The sequence below is a fragment of the Centropristis striata genome, chromosome 22, assembly GCF_030273125.1.
Source record: "Centropristis striata isolate RG_2023a ecotype Rhode Island chromosome 22, C.striata_1.0, whole genome shotgun sequence".
Taxonomy (NCBI): Eukaryota; Metazoa; Chordata; class Actinopteri; order Perciformes; family Serranidae; genus Centropristis; species Centropristis striata.
In genome coordinates, this window is record NC_081538.1 from 1,560,315 (window position 1) to 1,570,536 (window position 10,222).

Here is a 10,222-nt window from a genome sequence, read left to right on the forward strand (position 1 = left end):
TTACAACTGATCCTTCTCAGGGTTTCCACACATCATGAGAAACCTGAAAACTTCAGTAACATGGAAATAATCTATATTGTGCTGGAAAATTGTGATTTTATTAAAGTTTTGATTAAAAGCTGATTGTTGGTAGAATTAGCAGCACGCTATGACACTTCAAAGTGTCAATCTATCTACCTGTTAACACCAGATGTAAGGCAAAACACACTTGAATTAAACCTTTTCTAAGATTGGCCTTCTAGCTCACTGACTAACATTATGCAGACAACTTTTTATTTGGTTTTGTCAGGCGAAAATGTATTCTTTTCCCCCTTTATTTCCTAAAGAGTGGTAACCATGACAATGTAAAGTAATAAAAGCATGACTCAGATATGTTGGAAAGTCCACGAATCAACATACTATAACTTATGTTTACCTAAATCTGGAAATTGACTTTAAGCTCTAATGTTATAAGGTTGACAAAATGACCCAAAAAAGAAACAAAATTAGCAACAAAAGACACAAAATGACAAAAAAAGACACAATGTCCAAAAAACAGAAACAAAATGACCAAAAAAGACACAAATTGACCACAAAATGATCAAAAAAAGACACAAAATGACATAAAAAGACACAAAATGACCAAAAAAGACACAAAATGACCAAAAAAAAGAAACAAAATGACCAAAAAAGACACAAAATGACAAAAAATAAAATAAAAGCATGACTCAGATATGTTGGAAAGTCCATGACTCAACATACTATAACTTATGATTACCTAAATCTGGAAATTGACCTTAAGCTCTAATGTTATAAGGTTCAACTAAATCTTCAGTATGTGTAAAGAATGCCATTTTTGTGTGAAATATGTCTGTATAATATGCAAATTCTATGCATTTCTTAGCCTGTATTATCTGTTAATTCAGTCAAACGCCAGTGTACTAACATCCTGAATGTTTCTCCACCTGCAGGACTCTTCACAGGGAAACTCGGTGTATCAAATCAACATGATAAATTATATAAAACAGAAGTATCAAGAGTTGCAAGTAGTGGGAGGAAATGGTGAGTTTGTTTGGGATAAAAAGAAGCACTTGATGTTTTAGTTAATATGTACACATCAGTGGAGTGGGTCAAAGGACTACACATTATAAAAAACAAAGTAGGACACACTGGTGACATGTTTTTCTTCTTTTCTTTTCCACCTCCAGTTGTTACAGCAGCTCAGGCCAAGAATCTGATCGATGCCGGTGTCGATGCTCTGAGAGTCGGGATGGGCTGCGGCTCCATCTGCATCACTCAGGAAGGTACTGACGCTTCATTTCATATAAAACTCACTTTTTTTCTCACGATCAGAGCACTAGAAAAGCACACGCACAGTTAAGATCACCCAAAAAAGAAACAAAATGACCAAAAAAGACAAAAATTGACCACAAAATGACCAAAAAAAAGACACAAAATGACCAAAAAAGACACAAAATGACCAGAAAAGACACAAAATGACCAAAAAAAAGACACAAAATGACCAGAAAAGACACAAAATGACCAGAAAAGACACAAAATGACCAAAAAAGACACAAAATGACCAAAAAAAGACACAAAATGACCAAAAAAGACACAAAATGACCCAAAAAAGACACAAAATGACCCAAAAAAAGACACAAAATGACCAAAAAAGACACAAAATGACTAAGAAAAGACACAAAATGTCCAAAAAAAGGAAACAAAATGACCAAAAAAAGACACAAAATGACCAAAAAAGACACAAAATGACCAAAAAAAGACACAAAATGACCCAAAAAAGACACAAAATGACCAAAAAAGACACAAAATGACCCAAAAAAAGACACAAAATGACCCAAAAAAAGACACAAAATGACCCAAAAAAAGACACAAAATGTCCCAAAAAAGGTAACAAAGACTAAAATACATGACCATTTTAACACAGTGGAGACAGAGCTGACTTCCAAAATGATTTGGCGACCCCCAGAAATCATTTTGCGACCTCAATTGGGGTCCCGACCTCCAGGTTGAGAATAGCTGATCTATAGCACTCAGTTAATACACAAAATATTTGGGATAGGGAGGCATGGATCTATTTTTTTAACATTGATATTTATTTTTTTATTTTTACAATGTGTCCTTACATTCCCAGCAATTGGAAAAAAATAAGAATACACTATCGTGATACAATTAAATAATAATCATTTTTTTAAATCAAAAAGAACCACCATTTATGTAAGAAAAGAAAAAAGAAGCAAAAACACAAACTTGCAAGGCTTTTTTTCCTTTTTTTTCCTTAAGTTTTATTTATTCTTCTTCATGAAAGTACAACATAAAGCTTGGTGTCAGCAAACAATAATCCACTTATTTGACTTTTTATAGTCCAGTCTCTTCCATCTTTATGATGGATTTTTCCACTTTTCACAGTTTTCATGTCCAACCAGTTTCATCCTTCAACTAGATCTCCAGGTCATCTCTCCGTATCTCATGAACCACTCGTCCTTATCAGCCGCCATCTTGTTCCTCCTGTCGTTGAAGAAAGGAGAAAAAAGAAATTACAATAATTCACTAAGGGGGAACTGGGAATACTCAGATCATGCTGTACCTGTTCTTCATCTGGCTACAGTGAGAAGCATCTAGCAGTAAAACATACCCTGAGACCCTCCTTGTTGTCATGGTGATCTGCCAAGGCCCCAATATGGGTTGCCATGGGGACCGGCCTCCCGTGTTCAGACTGGGTCACGTTCGCCAACAAGAACAGGAGAGACATGTTAGAGCACAACGAACCAGAATAACTCCGTTAGAGTTACCAGTTGCTGCTTTTTATTCTCTAAACCAGTAGTTCTCAACCTTTTTGAGTCGCGACCCCCAATTTAACATGCATGTTGTCCCGCTCACTGAACACAATCTCACACGTACAGTTCTGATCACCCAAAAAAGAAACAAAATGACCAAAAAAAGGAAACAAAATGACCAAAAAAGACACAAATTGAGCAAAAAAGACACAAATTGAGCAGAAAAGACACAAAATGACAAAAAAAAGACACAAAATGACACAAAATGAGCGAAAAAGACACAAATTGAGCAGAAAAGACACAAAATGACCCAAAAAACAGAAACAAAATTACCAAAAAAGACACAAATTGACCACAAAATGATCAAAAAAAGACACAAAATGACCAAAAAAGAAACAAAATGACAAAAAAATGACACAAAATGTCCAAAAAACAGAAACAAAATGACCAAAAAAGAAACAAATGATAAAAAAAAGACACAAAAGGACCAAAAAAGGAAACAAAATGACCAAAAAAGAAACAAAATGACAAAAAAATGACACAAAATGTCCAAAAAACAGAAACAAAATGACCAAAAAAGAAACAAATGATAAAAAAAAGACACAAAAGGACCAAAAAAGAAACAAATGACTAAAAAAAAGACACAAAATGACCAAAAAAAGACACAAAATCACAAAAAACCCCACAATGACCAAAAAAAGACATTAAGTGACCAAAAAGACTAAAACACATGAACACTTTAACACAGTGGAGACAGAGCTGACTTCCAAAATGATTTGGCGACCCCCAGAAATCATCTCGCGACCCCAATTGGGGTCCCGACCCCAAGGTTGAGAATAGCTGCTATAAACTGATTACTGTTCGTCCCGAGGTTTGATCTGACTTGCCTGTTGTTGTTGTTGTTGTTGTTGTTTACCTGCTCTGTTTGCTGTCAGTAACATCAGGTGTGTTTTCTCCTAGTGATGGCGTGCGGCCGGCCCCAGGGCACCTCGGTCTATAAGGTAGCAGAGTACGCCCGGCGCTTCGGCGTGCCCGTCATCGCTGACGGAGGGATCCAGACCGTCGGCCACGTGGTGAAGGCTCTGTCGCTGGGAGCGTCGACTGGTGAGAATTATTTCTGTTATATCACGGTCCAGATAATCAAAGTCAACATTCATGTCGTTAGCCTCATAGCATAATTGGCTAAGTCATTTTTTGGCCAAATTGTGATATCTGCCTAACTTTACTCTCCTACTACTGCTGCATCTTTCTGCCTTATTGCCTATTAGTCTAGACGGAATAGTCCAAAAAGTGAAAGTGAGGAGCATTTATGGGTTCCCAAGCGAAATTTTGAGTTTTTGACCTTCTAATTTGTAATACCACACTGAAATAACTCCACTACAGTAAAAGTCCTGCATTCAAAACTTACTGAAGTAAAAGTACAAAAGCATCAGCATCAAAATGTACTTTAAGTATAAAAAGTAAAAGTACTCGTGCAGAATGGACCCACTCAGATTGTTTTATATATTCCAAATGTCTAATCACTTGAAATAGATCATATTTTTATGTTAAATCTCAACCTGACAAGTAACTAAAGCTGTCAGCTAAACGTAGTGAATAAAAAAAGTACAATATGTGCCTCAAAATGTAGCGGAGTAGAAGTATAAAGTTACATAAAATGGAAGTGCAAGTACCTTGAATAAATGTACTTGGTTACACTAATGTTCTCAGTCCAATAATCCCATCTTTTTAGAAACTTCTCATTAAAAAAGTAATTCTTTCCATCATAAAGAATTCATAATTGATGTCATCCCAATCATCAGTTGTCTGCATTTCTGATCTTAAACACTTTCTATTACGTGAAGATGTTGTAACATTTAAAAAAAAAAGAAGGGCATATACCACCGTCATATTTCATTCAGCTTGATAATGTTCAGTCTTCATAGCAACAAAGCTGCAATGATGTTAGATTGAGTAATAAAAAAACTAACACAGATAACTCTCGGCTCTCTCCGCTCCAGTTATGATGGGCTCGTTGCTAGCGGCAACCACCGAGGCTCCAGGAGAGTACTTTTTCTCAGACGGCGTGCGGCTGAAAAAGTACCGAGGTATGGGATCCCTGGACGCCATGGAGAAGAGCACCAGCAGCCAGAAGAGATATTTTAGGTACGTGTGAAGCTAAAAGTGGTAAAAAGCCAGATTCAGACAGCAGCCTTACCAATGCTGCCACTCCGTTAGAGCCTCACTGATGAAAGTCTCTCCACAGCGAGGGAGACAACGTGAAGGTGGCCCAGGGCGTGTCGGGCTCGGTGCAGGATAAAGGATCCATCCACAAGTTTGTTCCTTACCTGATCGCTGGTATCCAGCACGGCTGCCAGGACATCGGGGCCAAGAGTCTCTCTGTTCTCCGGTGAGTAGCCTGGTAATTAGGGCCTCGGGGCAATCTCCCCAGCACTGGTCCCATACAGCAATATCTGTAGGGACCAGTGCTGCACTACTGTTATACTGTGGATTTCTTCTTCTTCCTCTTCCGGACGCAATTTCGTCCCGCAAAATTTTGCATTGAAACGAATGGGAGGGCCGACAAAAAATGAGCGAAAAAGAACAATCATTGGAGATTTTTAAACGTCTACTTCTCCGGCATAATTTCACCTAGAGACTCTATTTAAACTTTAAACAGTAGACACAAGTCTTGTGTATCGGTGTATTAATCCACGTTTCGATAGGTCATATAGTTTTTTATCAATCCCTGTTCAATGACCATGATCATTTTTGGATAAATTCTGAGATTATAATGGGTGTGTATTGCACGGAATGTTCGTGTCACGGTGTGTGACGTCATCACCAGAGTGTAGAAAGAGTTTCATGCAATTTAGTTTTATAATTGACACATGGCAACAGGCAACAAACCCCAGAAACTTAAAAAAATATGTATAAAATTTCTTCAGATTATGTTTATTTAGTCTATTTTAAAACAAAAAAAAACCTCCAAACATTCTCTTCCTAACTGGCATCATAATGTGTACCATAGAGGGTTAAATTGAAGTATTTTATATATATGAACGAGGGCCCGTTCAGTACTGCTTGCAGTCCTAGTTACTGTTTATTAGACTAACTTTTATGTGCATTGTATCTTATTATTTCTTTCTTCCTCAGCTCCATGATGTACTCTGGAGAGCTAAAGTTTGAAAAGAGGACCATGTCTGCACAGGTGGAGGGAGGCGTTCATGGGCTCCACTCGTAAGTGCATAAACACACAAAAATGCTGCATTTCACAATATATTTGGAGAATTGAAGAGAGTACACTGTATTCTGGGACAATAAAACATGGACAGAAGAACTTAACACGGTCCTCATGCACAAATAAACCTTATTGTTATCAATCCAGTATTCTATTTTTGTTCCCAGCTGCAAAAAAAAACCTCACCCTTCTTTTAAAAAAACTGTTTCTACAGTGAGAGCAGGTTTTTATTATTTTCAGTCCCAGAAGCACGAGCCAGAACTCTAAACTGTGGTTTCTTTCTCGACTTATAGATGATTTCATTATTGCTAAGAAACAGCTTGGCTCCAATACGACTGTTCTTCCTGTTAGCTGTTGGCATGAACAAACGCTGCAGTGGGGAAATAAAGCAGCTCGTTAGCTGCACAAAAGAAGGGACAATGCAGCAAAGATTACTGGCATTTTTTTAGTTGCCATTATAAACCTGAGTGGCAGAAAGCTTTATCGAAAAGGACAAATGCTAGTTTCCCTCCTGACTGTCCCCACATGTCCCATATAGTCTAGACGGAACTGTCCAAAAAGTGAAAGTGAGGAGCATTTATGGGTACAAGTCAGGAACTGGCCTACTTTACTTATTTCAAGGGTGCTGAATCAAAAAAAAAATGGTTCCCAAGCGAAATTTTGAGTTATTGACCTTCTCATTTGCATATCAAAATGGCGGCCGTTGGTCATTGGACCATTTCCCCAAGTTTTTTTGTAAGTAGGCAATCAAAGATGAGGAAATTATGTAGTTATATACCAAATTTATGTATATATATATATACATATATATATATATATGCAAAATACCAACTTTTAAGGTGAAATTAAGCATTATTTGTGTCATTTTTTTAAGGCCCACATAAATATTCAATCAATATCACTTTTAAATGTTCCAGTTGGTATTTTGCATACATATAAATACATAAAAAAGACACTGAGCCTCCACTATATCCTTGCTCTGACTCTAGACTATAGATCCAGAAACTTAATTTCCTCATCTTTGATTGCCAACTAACAAAAAAAACTAAGGGGAAATGGTCCAATGACTGTGCAAGATGGGCAATTTGGTGGCCATTTGATACAAATTAGAAGGTCAAAAACTCAAAATTTCGCTTGGGAACCATTTTTTTTGGACTCAGCACCCTTGAGATATGTAAGGTAGGCCGGTTCCTGACTTGTACCCATAAATGCTCCTCACTTCTTATAGAAAGCCTTTATTCTGAAATCCGTCTAGACTAAATAGTGACTTTTCTACCAAATGCATTCAGAAAAGCAAAACTGATTTATTTCCCGATCTTTCTCTGCCTTCACAGTTACGAGAAGAGGCTTTACTGATCTGGGGGGATGGAGCGCAGAACATCGGTGCACGTGACAAACCCAACCTAACAGTGACCAAATGTTAAAAACCGCCACCTCTGCTTAAAAAAAAAAAAAAACCTGTACCACCCACTACACCCTCTCTGCCCTCTCCTCCGTCATATCCACCACTACTCTCTCTCTCTCTCTCTCTGATCCCGGCTCGTGGCTGCAAGGGGGAGGAAAAAAAGAGGCGTAGTAGCGAAGTGAGAACCATCAAACTGACACCTCGACTCTTCAACACCTGGGATTTTGCACTCAAGAAACGGCGCATCAGGGTTTTGGGGAATGATATATGACATCTTGAGTATGCAGCCGATCCCAATTTAGCGTGTTTGTTGATAGTAGTGAGAGAATGAAGTGCGAAATTAAATGGATGGATTAGAGGTTAGTGGTTGTATGACTGTGTGATGTAGTTAAAAATGTGTTTTGGGACAAAAAGTGAAGGAGCACTGTGTTTATTTGTCCTCTTTAGTAGTAGTGAATCTAAATCGACCATGGTGCGGATCATCAGCGTCTTTTAGGGATCCACTTTTACCAGCACGCTCCCTGATTGAAGCCTCTCACATCCCAGCTCTTAAACACACTAGTATGTGCAGAAAACAGGACAAAACTTGTCTCTCTATATGTGCAGTGTGTCGGTGTATCATTCTTTCACGTTAAGTCATCACAGGTATATATATATAAATATATATAAAGCTACTTAATGAGCAGTAGCTGTTTATATTTCAGCGCATATTGTTTACTTCCTGTATTGTGGATCCCGCGGTACGAGATATCCTCCAGTGTCCCCTCTGCAACCTCTAGACAGACAGACCCCTCAGCCCAACCTGGTCTCACAGAAATCCGTGAAATAGCCACGGATTTCGCTGAACTCAAAATCCGTGGAATAGCCACGGAATCGCTCAAATTTCCGCGAAACTGACACGGATTTCGCTACAATGCAAGTCATATTTTTCTGGCGAGATCTTCACCACAAAGTGATTATGTACATTCACTGAGTGAATATTTAGAAAATAAAACATATATTTCTCGCTAGAAATGTGATCAAAATCCATTTTTATGCAGAAACTAAGTCAAAATATTGATTTTTTTTTCACTAAAAATGAGAGTCAACTGTCGGCCATGTTTTTTGTTCTGACCGCCGGAACCTTAAAGGTCACGTGACTTGGAACAAACCAATAGGAAAACTTATTAACTGTCTTTAACTTGCATTGTAGCGAAATCCGTGTCAGTTTCACGGAAATTTGAGTGATTCCGTGGCTATTCCACGGGTTTTGAGTTAAGCGAAATCCGTGGCTATTTCACGGATTTCTGTGAGACCAGGTTGCTCAGTCTTTACTACTTTGCTATGGACACTCATTTTCCCTTCAACGTCCATCTTGACAGATAATCAGCGTCCCATCTCAGCGCATAGTGTTCATATGTCAAGCACGGAAGGGACCAAAAACTGAAGATCAGGTATGTTTTGAAAGAAAAAAAATCACCTAAAACGTATCAAGTCAATCAAAAAAATAGTTCGGAATGACGAGAAGGACTATTTCTCTGCCCGTAATTTGAATACTTTTAGATAAAACCAACTTTATATTAAAATCTGTATAGTCTTTGGGGGCTTTGGAATTGAGCATGAAGTGTTTTTTGATATGCATGTTTGTTTTTTCACTAAGCCAAACATGGCTGTATTTATATTCAGCTTTATTGTAATTGCATACATACTGCCAAGTGTCTTTACACTTCCTCGGACACTTTTCTTTTTGTAATTTCAAAACCAAATTTGGCGCAAGAAGTCGCTTGTTACCTTGTCAGTTGTTCATTCCTGCGTTCTCACAGTGGGGCATAGGTTCTCTGTGATAGTTTTCTGATTTATTCGTTTCCTCTTTTTTTACCAGAGATATGCCTTGAAACAGGGATCGATAAAGGCTGCACGACAGCTCAGTGAAAAAGCGTAATGCTACACACCCTCTCGCCTCTTTTTCTTACTTTGAAACGTTATCATTCAGCTTATGTAGGAGTAGGCTTTTCTAACATTTTCATACTGGATGTCCTGTTCGCCAGATGTATTTTTTTTTTAAATAAAATGTCCCAGATTGTAAGAGTTGAGTTGCTTTCTCTAACGTACTAATGTGCTTTACCCTGCCCAGGGTTCACTTGACTAACACAAGCCTTGCAATTGGACAACATTGCAAAATGTACATGAAAATATATGGAGAAATATATACCTATATCCAGTTGGAAATGACTGCTGCTTGTTTTCAGTTTACCATCTAAAGAGATTTCAGGTTTTTAAATTGTTTTATTTGTTAAGTACTGAGTCCTGTTGGTCCATCTAAAAAAGCAAAAATGCACGGATGCATTTGGTATTAAGTTTTGTTTGTTTTTTTGGTTTGCACTTTAAAAAAAATAATAATTTCAGCAAAATGGCTACAGTTGCCAGAATAAAGTTGGAGCTTCTGCAACCACCAACCAAAACAATAAACAGCTGCTTTTTTTAGATGGATGGAAAAAGACTCAGTATTCAATAAATCCATGAGGGGTTTTTGAGGAATATCACTTCAGAACATGTTTACAATAAAACACCTTTGCTTTCAATATGGTAAAAATAAATAATTTGAACTGTGTATGGACTTACTGTCTTATTGAACATGGCATGCAAAGTCACACTGGTGTCCCCTTTTTTTGAAGTAAAAGAAGCCAAATGTTATAAAAACCAACTTTATTAAACAATGTGTTGAACAAAGTTATGTTTAAACATAAATAAATTAGTAAGCCGGACATAGAAGATGCTGTCAGTGTGTACAGTCCAAGGTAACATAGTGTTTTAACCAGTAGAGGGCACTGCTGCACCAGAACA

At 37.7% G+C, this 10,222-nt stretch overlaps 1 protein-coding gene across 3 annotated transcripts in view; it reads left to right on the top strand.

Annotated features, from left to right (window-relative positions):
• impdh1b (IMP (inosine 5'-monophosphate) dehydrogenase 1b) overlaps positions 1-9,033 on the top strand; it is a 34,777-nt gene extending 25,744 nt beyond the window's left edge. For all 3 annotated transcript variants that reach the window (XM_059326289.1, XM_059326290.1, XM_059326291.1), the window contains 7 exons: positions 951-1,041; positions 1,188-1,283; positions 3,735-3,878; positions 4,775-4,919; positions 5,020-5,163; positions 5,910-5,993; positions 7,329-9,033. In XM_059326289.1, coding sequence (XP_059182272.1) covers positions 951-1,041; positions 1,188-1,283; positions 3,735-3,878; positions 4,775-4,919; positions 5,020-5,163; positions 5,910-5,993; positions 7,329-7,350 — 726 coding nt within the window. In that variant the 3' untranslated portion in view covers positions 7,351-9,033. The remainder of the gene's footprint in view (positions 1-950; positions 1,042-1,187; positions 1,284-3,734; positions 3,879-4,774; positions 4,920-5,019; positions 5,164-5,909; positions 5,994-7,328) is intronic.
• Positions 9,034-10,222: the final 1,189 nt, after the last annotated feature.